This window comes from Suricata suricatta, chromosome 13 (assembly GCF_006229205.1).
Source record: "Suricata suricatta isolate VVHF042 chromosome 13, meerkat_22Aug2017_6uvM2_HiC, whole genome shotgun sequence".
In the NCBI taxonomy this organism is placed as follows: Eukaryota; Metazoa; Chordata; class Mammalia; order Carnivora; family Herpestidae; genus Suricata; species Suricata suricatta.
The window spans coordinates 6,688,196-6,707,330 of record NC_043712.1 but is presented as its reverse complement, the minus strand read 5'-3'; the positions used below and the strand labels follow the sequence as shown (position 1 = coordinate 6,707,330).

The following is a 19,135-nucleotide window of genomic DNA, read 5'->3' as shown; positions in this document are numbered from 1 at the left end:
CTCGATACGGGGCTCCAACTCACGAACCTGAGATCATAACCTGAGCCAAAACTGAGAGTCAGACGCTTACCTGACCGAGCCACCCAGGCGCCCATATTTTTATGTAATTTCTACACCCAACGTGGGGCTCAAACTCACAACCCCGAGATCAAGAGTTGCATACTTTACTGATTGAGCCAGCCAGGCACCCCTAGATTCATTTTTTTTTTACTAGTTTATTTGTTACAATTGATTTTAAGGAAATAAGACATATGGCAAGGTACACACATTCTAGAACTTTCATTAACTGAACACATTTTTGTCCATCAGTCCCCTTGATCCAAACCTTACTAGCACCCCAGTGACGTCACCCGCTTTTAAGCCCCCCTGCAGAGGTGACTGTTGTCCTGACTTCTGTCACCGCGGATCAGCGAGCCTGTTTCTGAGCGCTGTGCCTGGCTTTCATAGAGCGTTATGGTTGCGAACAATCCGTGCCATGTGGCAGGTCTCATTCTCGATGCCGCCTGGTCTGCCATCATACGGCCACACCACGCTGTGTTTATCCATTCTACTGTCAGTAGATGCCTTTGTGTACCTTTGGGTGTGCCTGTTTGGTGTACTTTATTTTATTAATATTTTTTTAATGTTATTCATTTTTGAGAGAGAGCACGAGCAGAGGAGGGACAGAGAGGGAGGGAGACACAGAACCTGAAGCGGGCTCCAGGCTCTGAGCTGTCAGCACAGAGCCTGACACGGGGCTTGAACCCACAAACCGCGAGATCATGACCTGAGCCGAAGTCGGATGCTTAACCGACTGAGCCACCCAGGCGCCCCTGGTGTATTTTTATAAATTTAACACCTTGAGGTGGAAGTGCCAGGTCCTCGGATGGTGAGCATAAATTCAGCTTTTGTAGATGTCACCATAGAATAAGGTAGTTGTACGAATTTACCCTCTCGTCGGGGAGGTGGGAAAGTCACGAGTTGCCCCATGACTCCTCGGGGACACTTGGCATCGTCAGCCTTTCCCACTGAAGCCACTCTGGGGGGAGGGGCAGCCCCTCCAAGCCTACCAAGTGGTTAGGGGGTTGATTACAGTGTGTGTGCCTGTGGAGTGAAACAGTGTGGCCATTCAAAATAATGTGGTTTTTTTAATGTCTGATTATTATTGAGACAGAGAGAAACACAGCATGAGTATAGGAGGGGCAGAGAGAGAGGGAGACACAGAATCCGAAGCAGGCTCCAGGCTCTGAGCTGCCAGCACAGGGCCTGAGGTGGGGCTGGAACCCACGAACTGTGAGATCATGACCTGAGCCAAAGTTGGACACTTAACCGACTGAACCAGTCAGGCGCCCCTCAAAATAATGTTTTTAGGAGTCTATTGTCTTCGATGATATGATTACAACGTTCATACTGAAAGGTAACACCGTACACAAATATAATGCAGCAGTGGTGTTCTTTGTTCACTGTGGATAGGTATTTTTCCAGTTCTTTCCCCCCAATACTAATATAGACATTCAAACACATACACACCCATTATTCCGCAGCTTGCTTTTCTCATTCAGCCATACTTTATGGATATCTTTTTTAGGTCAGGTTTGGGTTTTGTTTTGTTGTTGTTGTTGTTTTCCGTTTATCTGTTTCGGTGACTGTATATTGTTTTATTGTATTGAGATACCATGATTTCTTTTGTTCCATCTACTACGGTGAACATTTAGGTTGTAGGAGGACACTTGTTGACTTGAGAAGTAGGTATAACATCATTGTTACTTGAAAAAGCAGGCTGCCAAGCAGTAAGTACGATATAATCCCATTATTGCTGGGAAAAACGGTATCGGCTCAGCTACCGACAGCCAGAAACCGAGGCGTCCCTTGGTGCTGTCATCATGCATCATGATTCCTTCCCCTCCGTCTTGTCTCCGTTGTCTTTAACAATTAGATAGCGCTTTTGTGATAAGAACAGGAAAACACCGGGGTGACTTACTTGCATCTACTATACTTGACCCTTGAGCTGCATGGGTCCACTCATATGCAGAGTTTTCAGTACTGTAAGTGTATTTTCTCTTCCTATGATTTCCCCAACATTTTCTTTGCTCTAGCTGACTTTATTGTAAGAGTACAGTATCTAATACATATAGCATATGAAATAGGTATTGATCGACTGTATATATTATTGGTAAGTCTTCTGGTCAACAGGTGACTAGAAATAGTTAAGTTTGGGGGGAGTTAAAAGTTATATGTGCATTTTTGATTGTGTGGGAGGTTGGCGCCCCTTGGCCCCCCGTTATTTCAAGGGTCAAGTTCTTTATTCACTTGAGTTGTCCTGGAGCCTCAACTTGGTTGGCGGGGGGGGAGGCGGGGCTTCCTCTGGCTGGCCACTTGCAGTGTGGAGGGGTGAGGGTGAGCTGGCCATCTGCTCTGGGAACCTTCCAGTGGGTTACTCACCAGCCACCCCTTCTAGGCTAGTTTCGCCCCGATGGAGGACAAGCTCAGTCAGGCGCACCTCGAGGTGCAGCAGCTAAAGGCGTCGGTTAAGAACTACGAAGGGATGATTGACAACTATAAGAGTCAGGTAGGCGGCCTGCCTCAAAGTCACCAGGAGGCCTCTCCCAGGAAGGGGGGTCGGGTGGGAAAGGTGTTTCTCACTGAAACTCGGCCCAATGCTTCGGGGGCCCCTAGGTGATGAAGACCAGACTGGAGGCTGATGAAGTGGCTGCCCAGCTGGAACGCTGTGACAAAGAGAACAAGATCCTTAAAGATGAGATGAACAAAGAGATTGAAGCGGTACTGCTCCCCTTCCTTGCTCTCTTCCCCGCCTCAGTCCCATGTCTGCCAGTCTGTCCCCCTCGGCTGCCTGAGCGCTTCCCTCACTTGGAGCAGAAAATTGAGTTTTCTCATTGCTGGGCTGGTCCACACCACTGTGTATGTGCCTTCTCCCTGCGCGCGTGCACCTTCTCTCTCTGACTTTCTCTCTGCTGCTTTATCCCTTCTCCTCCTGGTTTTCTTCTTCAGTTACCTTAAATTAATCTCCCCTGCTTAGAGCAAATCCAAATGGATTGAGACACTAAGATCTGGGAGGTCTCGGCCATGCCTGTTTTGTTTCTGCACCGACTCAAAGAAATGCCTTCCCTCCCCTTCCCCTTTCCCCTGAAGAGCCTTATTCTTGCAGAGGCAGCTGGGTGTCTAGGGACAAAGGGATTGTCTATTAATTCAGAGATGGGCTGAAGCCAGGCCCAGCCACTAACCTGTTGCATAGCCTTGGGCACATCCCCGCCCCATTTGGTCCTCAGCCTCCTTGTTAATACAGGAATGGACTAAATCAGAGAGATCGGACCTTCTCCTCTGACCTGTAGCATTGGGATTGCCTTCCTAGGGCCTCTGGAGTTAGACTGGACCTTAATCCTGGCTCTACCACTTTGTTTGTTTTAATGTTTACTTATTTATTGAGAGAGAGGGAGAGAGAGAGAGTGCCAGGCAAGCCCCACACTGTCAGTGTGCACTGTCAGCAGGCAGCCCGATACGGGGCTCAAACTCACACACTGAGATCGTGACCTGAGCGGAAATCAAGACACTTAACCAACTAAGCTACCCAGGCACCCCCATCTCTATCAGTTTCTCGGTGAGCAGCCTCAGGGAAATGACTTTGCTCCTTTGAGCCTTGAGAGTCCTTCCGCTGGGACAGTGGCACCTACTCCATATGTTGTCTGAATTCACGGAGTAATTCAGAGAGCCCTCAGCACAGCAGCTAGGTTCTGGTATTTGCTATGTGATTGCCATTGTTATTCAATGACAAAAGGAGTGGCTGGCTCAGGGGGCAAGTTAGGGTCCAGTGTGTCCCTTAGAGACACATCCTGCCTGTGGTTCCCACAGGATCCTCTTCTGGGGCCGGCGGGTGGCCCTGCCCTGATGCCAAAGGACTCTGCCTGGCTCACCACAGCGCAGGCCCTTCCCAACGGTGGGCTTTTCTCTCCCACTGCAGGCCCGTAGGCAGTTCCAGTCCCAGCTGGCTGACCTGCAGCAGCTGCCTGACATCCTCAAGATCACAGAGGCTAAGCTGGCCGAGTGCCAAGACCAGCTGCAGGGCTACGAGAGGAAGAACATCGACCTCACGGCCATCATATCAGACCTGCGCAGCCGGGTAAGGGACTGGCAGAAAGGGTCCCACGAACTGGCCCGAGCAGGGGCCCGCTTACCAAGATGAGCTGCACGCCCCGCCCCCCCAAGGGAGGACCGCTTCCTTTTTCTTGGCTGCCGCTTTCTGAAAGGAGTGAGCTATCATCAGTGCTGTGAAATAAAAGTCTGGTGTGCCAAATGCCTTGTGTTTGCACAAAGTGATTGTAGTCCAAGGAGCCGTCACTCTCCGGTGCTGCCCCGCCCACTGTGCTCCGAGTCTTCGCAGGCCTCTGCTCTTCATGCTCTGCTGCAGTGCTCGGCCGCGCCCCTAGGGGGAGACGCCGAGCCAGGGGGGTGTTCTTTTCTCCCAACTTTTTCCTGCTCCAGCTGCCTTTCCCTCCTCTCACCACATCTGTTGCCTGAGGTTCTGTCCAGAAAGAGGGCTCCCTCCCTCCCAGAAGCAGTCTGCGCCTGGGTTACTCGAATCCTGCCTACAATCTAAGAAATTTTATGCCTCTTGTTTGCAGTGGGACCTTGGGCGAGGCCCTTCCCGTCTCTGGACCTCCTTCCTTGTAATAATAAAAGTAGCTATCGTTTTTTCAAGTGCAGACTTTGTGCTCCCATGTTCTCCCAGGAATGTTGTGAGGTGTAGATATCCATTTCTCCACTTTCCAGAAAGCAGCCTGAGGCATAGAGGCATAATTTCCTGAGGTCCCAGAGCTGAGAGCTGGTGAACTCAGCCAGCTACACCTGCTTCCCAAGCCCGTGTTCTCAGTCCTCTTAAATTGCCTGCCCGCTCTTGAACCTGAGCACTCTCGGGCCTCGCCCGATCACCTGAAGCTTCTGTACACAGCAGCCAGCCCTCTGGATAACTTCTCAAACTTGCCAGCCTGAAACACTTGATAGGCTTCCTGTTGCCTTGCCTGTACCTGTCCCCATTTAAAGGGAGAATGAGATCAGCGATTCCGACAGTGTAGTTGGGAAAGCTCCGCGGCATGTCGTGTGGGCCAGTTTAGCCCACCGTCTGCTTCTGCCTTCTCATGTCGGCCCCGGATCCCACTGAGTGGCCTCTCCTGATCAAGAAAGCGTCGCCGTGGTTCTTCGGGATCAAACCTGGCTTCTCTACGTGCAGGAAGGCATTCACGGGAGTTGGGCCTAACCTTTCCCTGCTCTCCTCTCTCGTCCAGGGTGTGCGTTGAGACTTGGGTGCCTGCTGAGGGCAGCGTGCCTCCCTCCTGGGTGTGGATGACAGGTCCTAGGGGGAAGGGAGGGCCACGCCGGAAGTTCCTTCATAAACCAGTCTGTGTTCCTGTCATTTTAGATCGAACATCAGGGGGACAAGCTGGAGATGGCGAGAGAGAAACATCAGGCTTCCCAGAAGGAAAATAAACAGCTGAGTCTGAAGGTGGATGAACTGGAGAGGTTAGAGGCACTTGGTCCCATCTCTGTCTCTTCCTAGGACCCGAGACTTTCATCCACTTAGCTGCTCTGGGCTTAGTGTGCAGAAGTGTTTGAGGGACTCAAGGCCCTAGAAGGTACTGGGCAGACCTCAGAGGAAAAGCTGCTTCCATTGCAGTGGTAAGCATTGTGGGAGACAGGAAGATGGTCTTTTGACCAGGGGATGCTCTGGAACAGTGTGGTCAAGTTCAGACCACCCACAGGCTCCACCTACCAAAAATGCACACTCCACCCAAGCAAACCACCAGGACCAACACAAGGCATTGAGGGGGCATTCCCACACCCCCCACGCCCCATTCTGCTCTTTATTTCTGATCAGCCTTCCCCAAGACCTTTCTTTTTTTCTTAAAATTTTTTAATGTTTGTTTATTTTTGAGAGAAAGAAACAGCATGCGTGGGGGAGGGGCAGAGAGAGAGGGAGACACAGAATCCTCAGCAGGCTCCAGGCTCTGAGTTGTCAGCACAGTGTCCAATGTGGGGCTCGAACCCACAAATAGACCAAGACCCGAGCATGAACTCGGTCGCTCAACCAAACTGAGCCCCCCAGGTGCCTCATCCCCAAGGCCTTATTGATCTGATTCTTCTCTTTTACCTCCGGACTCCTGGAAGCAGTCAGGTGAAGAGAGTATAGCTTTTGGAGTCAGAAGCCCTGGTCTTGGGTCCCGGCTTGGCCACTTCACCTGCATTGTGATCTTGAGCAAATCATTGAATCCTTTTGAACCTCTGTTTACTCACCTTAAGAAAGGGGTCAAGGTAGCGATAACAATCTAGCTCACGAGGTTTTTGTAAGTCTTCTAGGAGGTACTCGTCAAAGGCCTGAGCGCATTACCTGGCATAGAAGGACGCACCATATAGTTAGTGTATATTAGTTGCTATTATTCCAATTTTGAATATGAGGAAACTGAGTGTGGAGACAGGCTAAGTGACTCGCCCAAGGTGTCACAGCTGGTATCTGGCAGAGCTGTGACATAGGCCCCCTGACTGTCCTTCTCTGGAGCCCTTAGCCCTCTGTAAAATGAGGGTTGGAACCTTAGTTCAGAGGTGAAAGGCCTTCGGCCCTGGAACACTCCCTGCCCAGGTGGCTCATGCAGCCCGCACTCGGGGACCTGGGCAGGGCTCCGGGCTCCACCTCTGCTCTGGTCCGCTGGCCTCCAACATGCAGCTGGACTCAGCTGGACTTACAGAACTTTCAACTGGAAGGTAGAACATTCTGGAATTGCAGTGGGGACCACGTGTGCACATCAGGAGTCACTGCAACCCTACGGTGGGTCACCTAAGCGGTAGAGGGGGTCCCTGCTGAAGTCCTTTTGCTGAAGGAGCAGCAGTGAGCACAGGTTGAGGGCAGGGGTTTTGGTAACAGACCTACCAGCTGGGCTGACCTTGGGTCAATGACTTCAGCTCTCGGTGCCTCAGTTTCTTCTTCTGTAAAGTGGGGATAATGGTGGCGCCCACCTTCCTTGGCTGCAACATGCTGTGTGACGTGTGCTAACGGGCATTCTCTGTCTGTGCTCGCCCGCCCACTCTCCACACAGTCCTGAGCCATCCGGGCCACTCGGCTCCCTGCCGCCTTGCTGGTCAGCAGGTTTCTCTGGTTTATTTCTACGGTTCCTCGCAGCCTCTTGGCGTGATGAGAGCCCCCCGGTCCAGGGGTCGCTGGCAGCCTCCTGGCGGTGTGGGCAGGATCTGATTAAGTGCTTTCACCTAGGAAACTGGAGGCGACCAGCGCCCAGAATATCGAGTTCCTACAGGTGATTGCCAAGAGGGAGGAATCAATCCACCAGTCCCAGCTGCGGCTAGAGGAGAAAACACGGGAATGTGGGTCCCTGGCCAGGCAGTTGGAGAGCGCTATTGAAGATGCTAGGAGGCAGGTCAGTCTTCATTCCATTACCAGCTAGCTCTGTGACCTTGGGCCCAATCACCTGACATCTCTGAGCCCATTTCCCCATCTAAAAAAATGGGGACACAATAGTGGCACCGGCCTCATGAATTTGTTGAAGGATCAAGTGAGCAATTACTGTAAAGGTTTCGGCACTAGATTCACGATGGCTCATTCAGTTGCCGCCTGCGTGGGACTCAGCCATGTTGACCACGGCTTAGGTGATGACTCTTGGGGTGCCGGGGGTTAGGGGAGGTACAGTGGGCGGCAGAAGTCCCTGCGCAGAGCTCCTGCTACAAGGCACCAGAGAAGCCCCTGTAGTGACGTGCGAGACCAGAATGGGAGCGGCCCAGCCTTCTCGGTGCCGGGTGCTCCCCATGGCAGGTGAGCCAAGCTCACCACTGTTCCTTCTGGGCAGGTGGAACAGACCAAGGAGCATGCAGTCTCCAAGGAGCGAGCAGCCCAGAACAAAATCCTGGACCTTGAGACCCAGCTGAGCAGGACCAAAACTGAGCTCAGCCAGCTGCGGAGGAGTCGAGATGATGTGAGTTGGGCTGGAGGGCGGGGGCCAGAGACAAGGGCGTGGACTGAGATTTTAGCTTCCTGGGGCCTGCGGGGCAAGGCGCTTCATGGTGGTTTTTAGGACTATGACTTGGTTTGATTTCTCTCAAATCACTTTCCAATCCCTTAAGGATATCCCAGGGAGATTGCCTCCCCCTTTTTTTTTAATGAACAGCTTTGTTACATACCATAAAATTCATTCCTTTCAACTACACAATCCAGTGTTTTATTTTTATTTTATTTTTTTTTAAATGTTTTATTTATTTTTGATACAGAGAGAGAGCATGAGAGGGGGAGGGGTAGAGAGAGGAGACACAGAACTGGAAGCAGGCTCCAGGCTCTGAGCTAGCTGTCAGCACAGAGCCCGACGCGGGGCTCGAACCCACGAACGTGAGATCTGACCTGAGCTGAAGTCGGAGGCTTAACCGACTGAGCCACCCAGGCGCCCCACAATCCAGTGTTTTATAGTGTATTCACAGAGGTGTGCAATTCCCACCACAATCTAAGTTTAGAATATTCTCAGAAAGAAACCCCATGCCCATTAGCAGTCACTCCCATTCTCCTGCCCTCAGCCCCTGGCAACCCCTGATCAGGTCTCTGGGGATCTGTTCTGGAAGTTTCGCACACTTGACTCATCTTCTTGTTCCTCCGCTTAGGCTGACCGTCGCTACCAGAGCCGGCTGCAAGACCTCAAAGATCGCCTGGAGCAGTCGGAGAGCACCAATCGGAGCATGCAGAACTACGTCCAGTTCCTCAAGTCGTCCTACGCCAACGTGTTTGGGGACAGTCCCTACACTACCTTCCTCACCAGCTCTCCCATCCGCTCCCGATCTCCTCCTACCTAAGGCCGCCAGTCTCAAGCCGGGAGCCCGGTCTGATGCCATGGGAACTGAAGAGTGGCCAAGCCACAGCTGAAAGGCCTGTTGGCTTTCCTCTCTCTTCCACTGATGAAGTGCGTTCAGGGTCTTGTCTTAGCTACTGGCTCCAGAAAAGTCCCTAAAGCACTGGGGGGGTGAAATAGGTACCACTTAGTTTTCTCTCCTCTCTGAGCCACCTCATGGAAATTTTCAACTACCTTGACAAGCCTTAAATCCTCTGATCCTAGGGTACCAGATTTTAATTCACCATGACTTTGCTCCTTCCTTTCCCGAGCAAATGTCTGGAGTGGACTTTTTCTTCCAGTCCCCTCACAGCCTTCCTCTTCTGAGGAATCTCTTATTGGGCTTTCTCTGACCAGAACGAGCGGGAGCTGTTGGCCAGGGGGCCTCACCACGAGTCCCGGGCTGTGAGCACACTCACTCGCTGTTTAAAGGGCCCTTGTTTTCCCCAAGGCCCTCCTCCCCCACGCCTGGTGGAGATCTCATGCCCAAGCGTCCTTGAGGCCACCGCCCCTGAGCACTTCACAACAGACCCCGCAGGGCTGTGTCCAGTGGCCTTTTGAAAGTATAATCCCCATCCCATTGGTTTGTATTTCTGTTTGCCAGACTTGTATCTATGGAATGCATTTATTCTGGAAATAATGTGTGTTGTGTTTTACAGAAAGCTTTTCTAGTCAATATTTAAGGCTCCATGGTTTCCTTTACCTACCCCATCCCGTTTTTTAAAAAATGATTAAGGACAATGCTGCAGGAGAGCCAGTAAACAAGTACTTGGTACGTGGGACTCATGAGGCTTCTCATTTCATTTTGGCCCAGGTCGGTTCTTTCTTCCCTGTGCACCTTCTTCACATGATAATCCCGTGAGATGATTGGAGGAAGCACGCTTTGTAAGGCACTGCTCTGTGTCTGCGGGGCGGCGGGGTGCGGGGGCCGGGGGGGGGCACCTTGGGAGCGGAGAGGATGGACAAAGGTAGGAGGAAGATAAGAGGGATATATATTACTATTTTAAAAATGATAGTTGGGTTTCTTTTTTAAAAGATCTTAGTGTTAAGATTTTATTTTTAAGTCATCTCTACACCCAACGTGGGCTCGAACTTAGAACCCCAAGATCAAGAGCTGCATGCTCTAACTACTGAGCCAGACAGGCGCCCCTGTTGGTTGGTTTCCGAATGGTAAGATCATGGGCTATTTTTGTGCTCTTCGCACTTTCCTACATTTAAAAGAAAGAACAACGCATTCTTTAGAGGGTGAACAAATGGGGTACTGTGCTGAACCCTAACCTTTGTTTTAGCTGGTATTTGCCTTCTGGGTGATGCAGTCTCAGTCTTTCCGTCTACTCTAACTCAAGAACAAAACTCTTAGGGGCGCCTGGGTGGCTCAGTCGGTTGAGTGTCCGGCTTCTGCTCAGGTCATGATCTCACGGTCTGTGGGTTCGAGCCCCACATCGGGCTCTGTGCTGACAGCTCAGAGCCTGGAGCCTGCTTCAGAGTCTGTGTCTCCCAATCTCTCTGCCTCTCCCCTGCTCGCTCTCTGTCTCTGTTTCTCAAAATAAAATAAAGACATTAAAAAAAAAAAAAACAACTCCAAAGAATTCCCCTATGTCCTCAAAAGAAATGGGTCCCACACAGGCATCTAGCTTCAGGAAACCTCCTTCCCCCCCTAAATTCTGGTGACATTTGTAGTTTCCAGCTTTTAATTTTGCCAAGGAGATCACTGCAAAAATAAGCAGGTACCACTGCCTCAAAACTAAGCTTGTTTTTCACAGCCTTCATCATAAATGGACTTAAACTTACGACGTATGAAAGACCCTCCCAACGTGCAGCTGGGTGGCTCAGTCAGTTGAATGTCTGACTTGGGCTCAGGTCATGATCTTCCGATTTGTGGGTTCGAGCCCCACATGGGGCTAGCTGCTTCAGCCTGTCAGGGCAGAGCCTGGTGCAGATCCTCTGTCCTTTGCACTCTGCTCTCCCCCACTTGCACTCTCCCAAATAATATATATTAAAAAAAAAAAGTCCCTCCCAGGAAAGGGCAGTTGGCAGACGTACACCAATGTGGTACATATCTGTATAAGTCATCTGTATTTTTGTCAAACTAATGAAAACTTCCTTCAGGCAGGGCACTGCTATTTACATCACTGGTGGGAAACACCTCTGTTGGAGTCTATGCTTTGACTCTCAACAATGCTGTATTTTTCTTTGTAAAGTTATTTTTCTTTTTAAAGGGGTGGGAGAGAGGGACAGAGGGAGAGACAGAATCCCAAGCAGGCTCCACACCATGAAGCCCAACACAAGGCTCAACCCCACAACCCTGGGATCATGACCTGAGCCAAAATCAAAAGTCAGATACTCAACCAACCAACCACACAGGCACCCCATGTAAAGTATTTTATTACAAACAGTCCCAGGAGTTTGTAAAAAAAAAAAAAAAAAGTGTGTATTACTTAAAACTCTAGGGAGTTTTCTGCCTCTAACTGATCCCATAAAATTCATCCTTTTAAAGTGTATAATTCAGTCCTTTTCAGTATATTTGCAAAGTTGTGCGGCCATAAACTTTATCCAGTTCTAGAACATTTTCATCAACCCAAAATGAAGTTCATAGTTGTTAGTAGCCACTCCCCGCACCCCCCCATCCGCTGGCAGTCACTAACTGCCAGACTAAAGACTCCAAAGATAGGTCATTGTGGACAGTTAACAAAAATGAAATCCTACAATATTGTGGCCAGCGCTTTCACTTAGAATAATGTTTTCCAAGATTTATCCATGCAGTAGTATGCATTTGTATTCTATTTTATGAACAAATAATACTCCATTGTATGAATACACCCTATTTCATTAGTAGTTGGTGGACGTTTGTGTTTTTAGCTATTATGACTAATGCTATGAACAATCTACGAGTTTTTGTGCGGATGCAAATTTCATTTCTCTTGGGCGTATACATACTTAGGAGTAGAATTGCTGGGTAATGCCAGCCTTTCGAGGAACTGCCTGACTGCCCAGGAGCTGCCCCATTTTAGGGCCCACCAGCAATGGTCCGATTTCTCCACATCCTCATCAACACATAACTGGGCTTTTCTTCAATCCGAGGACTCCGGCTTTCGAAAGCGCCGGGTCCAGATCCCAGCGAGGGAGCCTCTGGGACCAAGTCCTAACGGCGCAAGCGCGTTGACGAGCAGGCCCGGCGCCGAAGGCGGGACCAGGCAGCCGTTAGGGGCAGGGGGTGCCCTGCGTGGGGCGCGCCCCGGAAGCGGAAGCCAGGGCCCGCTTCCGGGCGGCTGATTCGAGGACTTGTTTTGTCACCAGCGGAACCTCTGAAGAGTTCTCTCTGGGCGGGCCATGCCTTCCGAGGGTCGCTGCTGGGAGACCCTGCAGGCGCTGCGCAGTTCCGAGAAAGGTCGCCTCTGCTACCACCGCGACTGGCTGCTGCGGGGCGAGGTGAGGGGGGCCCCTGGAGTGGGCGGTGCCCTTCCAGCCTCGGTCCCTGCTGTTCCCTAGCCTCTGGCTCGGCCTGCGCTCTGAACCCTTGCGTTCTTTTCAACAACCCGCCTACGTTTTTTGACTCCTTTGTGTGCATAACGGCGTCCTAGAGTTTCTGCCCTCTCCTGCCTATTCTAGCCTTTTAGGGAGCTTCCGGAATTTCAGAGGTGCTCTTCTCTGTAAAGGCTTCCTTGCTTGCCCCAGCTATGTTGTCAAAGCAACCCTTTCAGTGTCAGTTGACTTACTGCACATCTCTTGGGCTGCGAGGTCCAGATTTAGCGGTGAACGATTAATACGGCCCAGCCTGTGGAAACGACCAAAATCTTAGATGACGTTGGGCGGATTTGGAAAGTTGAGTGGGGGCGTGGTCACTACTGAGGATTTGCAAAGCCATATACTAGACCACAGGATGGAGGGGGGGTAGACCCGTTAAGGCATAGACAGTATCCGAGTTGCTGGTAATTAGGTACAGATAGGATGCTGTCCTGTCTCTTTAGACTTACGTGGGAAACAGTTCTAAAAGCATTTTCCTGACCTTTCTATCTCTGACCATTTTAGGGAATAGACACCTTACATTCTGTAGGATGAATCCCAGCATGGGTCTTGTCTGGAGTAAACTCACGTTATACATTTTTTGGCAGGGATACATTAGAAATGATGCTGTGTTCTCAGTCATATATCTCAACGTTTCCCAGCACTGGCGATGCTAACCTTGATCACCTGGTCACGCTGTTACCCGCCAGCCAGATAGTTGCACTTAATAGTCATTATTTTTACTTTTGAGGCTGATTAGTATCTTGTGGGGAGGTAATCCAAGGTCACATCGATATCCTTTTCCTTGTCAAACCCCCACCGTTGGCAGTCATTATTTCTGCCTGAATCAGTCACCCATGTGAGGGACCCAAACGGCATTTCCGTAATGTTAACCATTCCTTCTGTGTTTGCGAGTTGGCATTCGGTAAGGAAGAGCTTTCTTTTCTCCCCCGTTTAATTATTTGTATCATTATGTACTCATGGGTTACTGTTTTGAGTTGTGTATGTGCTGCCGAAGTGATCGCACCGTTTGAAGAGTTGTAATCCATTGCTTGTAACCTTGCGTATGAATATTTCCATTCTGTGGGAAGTGTGTCTTCAGGGTAAGCTCTGAGAATTGAGATCACTGGGTCAAAGGTAAACATCGATGTCTCCCCAGCCCCCGTAACAGATGTATCAGATTACCTCCAGTCAGCGGAGCCTGATCGCGCCTTTTTGCCCACAGCTTCATCAATAGAATGTATTATAATACTTTTAATTTTTGCTTATCTAGTAGGTGAGAATGAGCTCTCAGGATGGTTTTGAAATGCCTTTCTCTTTTTGTTGAGATTGAACTTTTCTTCCCATATATTCAAGAGCCAGTTTTATAGCATTTTAAAAAATATTTATTTATTTTTGAGAGAGACAATGTGAGCAGAGGAGGGGCAGAGAGAGAGAGAGAGGAAGACACAGAATCTGAAGCAGGCTCCAGGCTCTGTCAGCACAGAGCCCAACATGGGGCTTGAACTCACAAACCTCAAGATCATGACCTGAGCTGAAGTCGAATGATTAACCCATGGAGCCACCAGGCGCCCCTGCTATTTGCATTTTTCTATTGGAGTTCTCCCCCCCCCCAGGATTTTATACATTTTTTATGTATCAAGGATAACAATAGCCCTTTATCTGTGACATATGTTAGATATATTTTTTTCTAGTTTGTCAGTTGAAATTTTTTCTGTTTATAGTTTTTTTTTCTTTTAAGTGGGCTCCACGAGCCCAATGTGGGGCTTGAACTAATGACTCTTAGATCAGGAGTTGCATGCTCTATGGACTGAGCCAGCCAGGCACCCCTGTTTATGGTGTTTTGGGTATATGTGGTTTTATTTGTTACATTTGAATCTTTGGCCCTGGAATATATTTTGGTGTAAGGAATGAGAAAAAAAGGTGTGGTCTCAGCATTATTATGTCTTGAAAAGGAGTTTCATTACTTTATATAGTGTGCATATGAGCCTGTTTGTTTCTGTGTCTGGACTCTTCTCCATGGGTTGAATGTCTGTTTATTGCACGTGGGATGTGTGCCTACAATCTAGATCAGTATTTCTCAGCCGCGGCATCACTGATGCTTTGGGCTGGGCCAGACTTCTGCATTATGAGGGGCTGCTCTTGCTGTCTTGCGTTGTAGGATGTTAACAGCATTCCTGGCCTCCACCCCACTCGATGCTAATAGCACCCACCCTCTTGTGACAACAAAAAGTGTTTCCAGACATTGCCAGCTGTCCGCTAGGGGGTAAAATTGATCCTGCTGGAGGACCACTGACCTGGTAAAATAAATAACTGGCAGTTTCTGAGTAGTTCAATATGTCCTGGGTATTGTTCTAAACCCTCTATATCTATTATTCATGTAATCCTTCCCAGATCTTTTGAGGTGGATCCTTTATTATTCCATTTTAGAAGTAACTTGCCCATGGTTATACAGGTAAGTGAAATGCAGGGACAGAATTCAAATTAAGAAAGGCAGGTTTCAAACTCAGTGCTCTTGATCACTGTTACACTGTTTCTCCATATTTCCTGGGAATACCTTCCTGACATTGAGTAAACCTCTCCGCCAAAATGGCTGTATATTTTAACTGCAGTTAACTGATGTAAGCTTCTCTGGTTTAAAGTGCCGATGCCAGGGGCGCCTGGGGGGCTCAGTTGGTTAAGTGTCCAACTTGGGGTCAGGTCACGACCTCACGGCCCCAGAGTTCGAGCCCCGCATCGTGCTCGCTACTGTTAGCATGGAGCTTGCTTCAGATCCTCTGTCCCTGTCTCTCTGCCCGTCTCTTGTGCTGTCTGCCAGATATACAGAGATCATGATTACCTGGTAGACTTGAGGGGCACCTCGGTGGCTCAGTCGGTTGGGCTTCCGACTCTCAGTTTCAGCTCAGGTCATGATCTCAGTGATCTCATGGTTCAAGATTGAGCCCCGAACTCTGCGTTGGGATCCCTGATGGGCTCCTCACTGGCAGCATGGAACCTGCTTGGGATTTTCTCTTCTTTCTCTGCCCCATCCCCACTTGCGCTTACCCTCTCTCCCAAAATAAATAAATAAATAAACAAAAAAATCATTTAAAAAAAGAACAACTGGTAGAGTTGTCCACACACACGGAAGAATGTCTTGAACTTGTTTTGTAGTGCTTCTATTATAAATATGATTTGTTTTAAGCCTTTAGCTCATGACCTGAGCTAAAGTCGAACGCTCAACTGACTGAGCCACCCAGGCACCCACAATCCATACTTTTAAACGACTGATATCCCACTGATTGTGTATCCTGTAGTTTACTTCAAAATTCATCATGTCCTTTTCTGTTCTGATGTTTTAAATTGCTTTCAAATATGCTTCAATGACCATCTTTGTGCATTGTTCCTTTTTCTGTGGTTGGGGTTATTTTGTCTGATGTTCTAAAAGGATAGGAGTCGGGGCGCCTGGGTGGCTCAGTCAGGTAGGCTGGCTGACTTCGGCTCAGGTCATGATCTTACAGTTCGTAGGTTCAGGCCCTACGTCAAGCTCTGTGCTGACAGCTCAGAGACTGGAACCTGCTTCTGATTCTATGTCTCCCTCTCTCTCTCTCTGACACTCACGCTCTTTGTCTCTCTCTCTCAAAAATAAATAAACATTAAAAATTTTAAAATAAATAAATAAAAGGATAGGAGTCATGAGGCGCCTGGGTGGCTCAGTCGGTTAAGCATCCATCTTCAGCTCAGGTCATGATCTCAGAGTTCATGTGTTTGAGCCCCGCACTGGGCTCTGTGCTGATGGCTCAGAGCCTGGAGCCTGCTTCAGATTCTGTGTCTCCCTCTCTCTCCTTTCCTGCTTGCGCTCTCTTGTTCAAAAATAAAATGAGGGACACCTGCGTGGCTTTGTTGGTTAAGCGTCTGACTTGGGCTCAGGTCACGATCTCGTGGTTCGTGGGTTCGAGCCCCGTGTCAGGCTCTGTGCTGACAGCTCAGAGCCTGGAGCCTGCTTTGGAATCTGTGTCTCCCTCTCTCTCTGCCTCTCCCCTGCTCACGCTGTCTCTTTCTCTCTCAAAAATAAATAAAACATTAAAAAAAAAACAAATTTGAAACTTAAAAAGAATAAATAATGGAAAAAAATGTTAAAGGATTGGAGTCAGGGTCATTATCAAGAAACTACTTTCTCTTCATCTCTAATTGTTAATAGTTAGTTTGGGTCTTTGATTGTATGTTTGTATTTATTTAGGCCTTAGATTTTCAGTGAGGCAGGTAGTAGATTCTAAGGACAAAATAATTTCTGATTGCTTAGATCAGTTAACATGCAAGTTGGGTTTCACCCTCTTCTTGACTCTAGGATGTTTTAGAAGAATGTATGTCTGTTCCCAAGCTGTCTTCGTACTCTGGATGGGTGGTAGACCATGTCTTACCTCACACGCAAGAGAATCCACCATCCTCGGAGACTTCAGAATCCTCTAGATCCACTTCAGACGTTGAACAACCTTCATGCGTTCCCAAATCTCCCATCAGAACCCCCACCTTCTCAACAGCTTCTCCAGCAACACCAGATGGAACCGAGGTAAGGTTTTCGATTAGCTTAAAATCGGGGGCCGTGGTGGCTGAAAAGTGTTTAAGGGGCCTCTGACTGCCTCGTGCAGGGTAGCATGCGATGTTTGCTCTCCGGGTCCTGGGTTCAGGCCCTACATTGGGCGTAGAGATTACTCAACAATAAGGATCTTGGGGCACCTGGGCGGCACAGTCGGTTAAGCATCTAACTCACTCTCGGCTCAGATCATGATCTCAGGGTTGTGAGGTTGAGCCCCACGTTCGGTTCCACACTGATAGCATAGACCCTGCTTGCGATTCTTTCTCTCCCTCTCTCTCCGCCCCTCCCCCACGCACGTGCATGTACTCGCTCTCAAAATAAATTAAAAAATAAAATAAATAAATAAAAATCTTAAAAATAAGAAACAGTTTAAGTGTGTACCGTTGTTATACAACAGTGACCTTACCCTGGGGAAGTAATGGTGGCCCCTTCCTGTCGCTGTTTTAAGGACGCCGCCTCCTGCACCCGTGTGCCCTTTATGCAGAGCCAGGGGAGAGGGTCCCTTCTGTTCTTAGTGCCAGGAATACTCATGAATTTCATGAGCAGGTGGACTGGTTTTTTCCTCATGAACAGTGCATGCGTTTAACCTGTGCGGTCTCCCTTTTTGTGTTGGCTGTTGGAGGCTCACTGTAGAGTTTATACCTGCTCTCTAGATGTATGTATGTATCTTAACGTTGCTGTAAATTGTAAGGAAAAAAAAGCAAAAGCATTTCTTGATTCTGTTTTGTCCTCGCCTTTGCTTGTTCCTCTTCCTTAAATTGCTACTGGTGGTGTTCTGTTCTTTCTCATTTTTGGAACATGGAGAGTAATCCTTCTAGAAGTAATTTGTCTCTATACAGATAAAAAGGAACATACTGTATGAGTCCATCCATTTAACATTCTTGAAATAAGAGCATTGTAGAGACCGCGTTAGGAGTGTGAAGGTAGGTGTGCATAGGAAGCCTGTGGGGACAGGGCAGTTCTGTCCCATGATTATGATGACCGTTATGCACATCTACGCGTGAGGTAAACATGCATGGAACGCTGCGCACCCACAAAATAATCCTGCACAGCTGGCGAAATCCGAAGAAGCTCTGTGGCCTGTGCCACCGTCAGTTTACTGTCCTTGCTGTTTTACTGTACTTACGGCTGTTACTATGGGGGTGATTGAGTGAAGATGCACCAGCCTCTCTGTACTTATTTTTGCAACTTCTGTGAATTAGAATTATTTTAATTATTTTTTATAGAGTTAAAAAACCATTTTTAAAAAATTTCTACAAGTGCTTCTCAGTTCTGACTCTGCGAACACCGTGACATACCCACGGGCAGGCACCGTTCCTTCCGTAGGGCTCAGTCTCTTCATGGGTAAATCTGGTACTGGGCCCAATTGCTGATGTCTTCTCCAAATAGAGAATTCCATCATTCTTGAGGTTTGGGGTTTTTTTCGTTGTTGTTTGTTTTTTGTTTAATTTTTTAAATGTTTATTTTCGAGAGATAGAGACACAGCATGAATGGGGGAGGAGTAGAGAAAGGGAGACAAGAATCCAAAGCAGGCTCCAGGCTCCGAGCTGTCAGCGCAGAGCCTGACATGGGGCTCGGACTCACAAACCATGAGATCATGACCTGACCTGAGGTCATACGCTTAACCAACTGAGCCACTCAGGCACCCCTCATTCTTGAGGTTTAAACAAACTTTTACATGACTTTATATAATGAATTATTGTGTCATTAGGAATTTTTGGTGTTTAGCAGAAACCCCGTTTAAATTAGCTTAAGTAAAACAAGAAAGAGAAAAAGGAATTAAATTAATTAGCTCACACACCCAGGAAGTCTATGAATGCATTTAGAAGCAGTTAGATCCAAGCAATATACTTTCTGCTTAACATTGTTTTTGACTTGATCCAGTGACCCAAATACAGGGCTTTGCCTGTCCTCTCAGTTCTGCTTAACTCTTCTTTCTTGGTTCCATTCTTCATATGAACTTGGTGTGGCAAGATGGCCGTTAGTAACCGTAGACACACATTTTCTTAGATTAGTATTCCCAGAAGTAGAGAGCCTTCCCGGATAACCCCATCAGAAAAGTCCAGAGATGAGAGTCTGGCCTAGCTTGGGACATAAGCCTCATTCCTGAAGTAGACATTAGGTCACAGGGGGACAGAGTGCTTTGATCGGTAGGCCGGTCACATGGTTACCCCTGAGGAAGAGGGTGGAA

At 48.5% G+C, this 19,135-nt stretch overlaps 2 protein-coding genes and 1 long non-coding RNA gene across 6 annotated transcripts in view; 2 read left to right on the top strand and 1 right to left on the bottom strand.

Annotated features, from left to right (window-relative positions):
- ODF2 (outer dense fiber of sperm tails 2) overlaps window positions 1-9,646 on the top strand; it is a 33,134-nt gene extending 23,488 nt beyond the window's left edge. The window contains 9 exon segments of the mRNA XM_029920534.1: window positions 2,438-2,548; window positions 2,656-2,760; window positions 3,956-4,114; window positions 5,411-5,534; window positions 5,537-5,601; window positions 5,603-5,667; window positions 7,253-7,415; window positions 7,842-7,967; window positions 8,641-9,646. Coding sequence (XP_029776394.1) covers window positions 2,438-2,548; window positions 2,656-2,760; window positions 3,956-4,114; window positions 5,411-5,534; window positions 5,537-5,601; window positions 5,603-5,667; window positions 7,253-7,415; window positions 7,842-7,967; window positions 8,641-8,829 — 1,107 coding nt within the window. The 3' untranslated portion in view covers window positions 8,830-9,646.
- Window positions 9,471-12,133, bottom strand: LOC115276492. The gene is made up of 2 exons (XR_003901962.1): window positions 11,802-12,133; window positions 9,471-9,806 (listed from the first exon to the last, which is right to left on the bottom strand). It is a non-coding gene; the product is annotated as an uncharacterized LOC115276492 (long non-coding RNA).
- Window positions 12,105-19,135, top strand: part of GLE1 (GLE1 RNA export mediator) — a 28,958-nt gene continuing 21,927 nt past the window's right edge. For 2 of the 4 annotated variants that reach the window (XM_029920526.1, XM_029920527.1), the window contains exons 1-2: window positions 12,105-12,293; window positions 16,696-16,917. In XM_029920526.1, coding sequence (XP_029776386.1) covers window positions 12,195-12,293; window positions 16,696-16,917 — 321 coding nt within the window. In that variant the 5' untranslated portion in view covers window positions 12,105-12,194. The remainder of the gene's footprint in view (window positions 12,294-16,695; window positions 16,918-19,135) is intronic. The other 2 variants (XM_029920524.1, XM_029920525.1) reach the window with 2 other exon arrangements.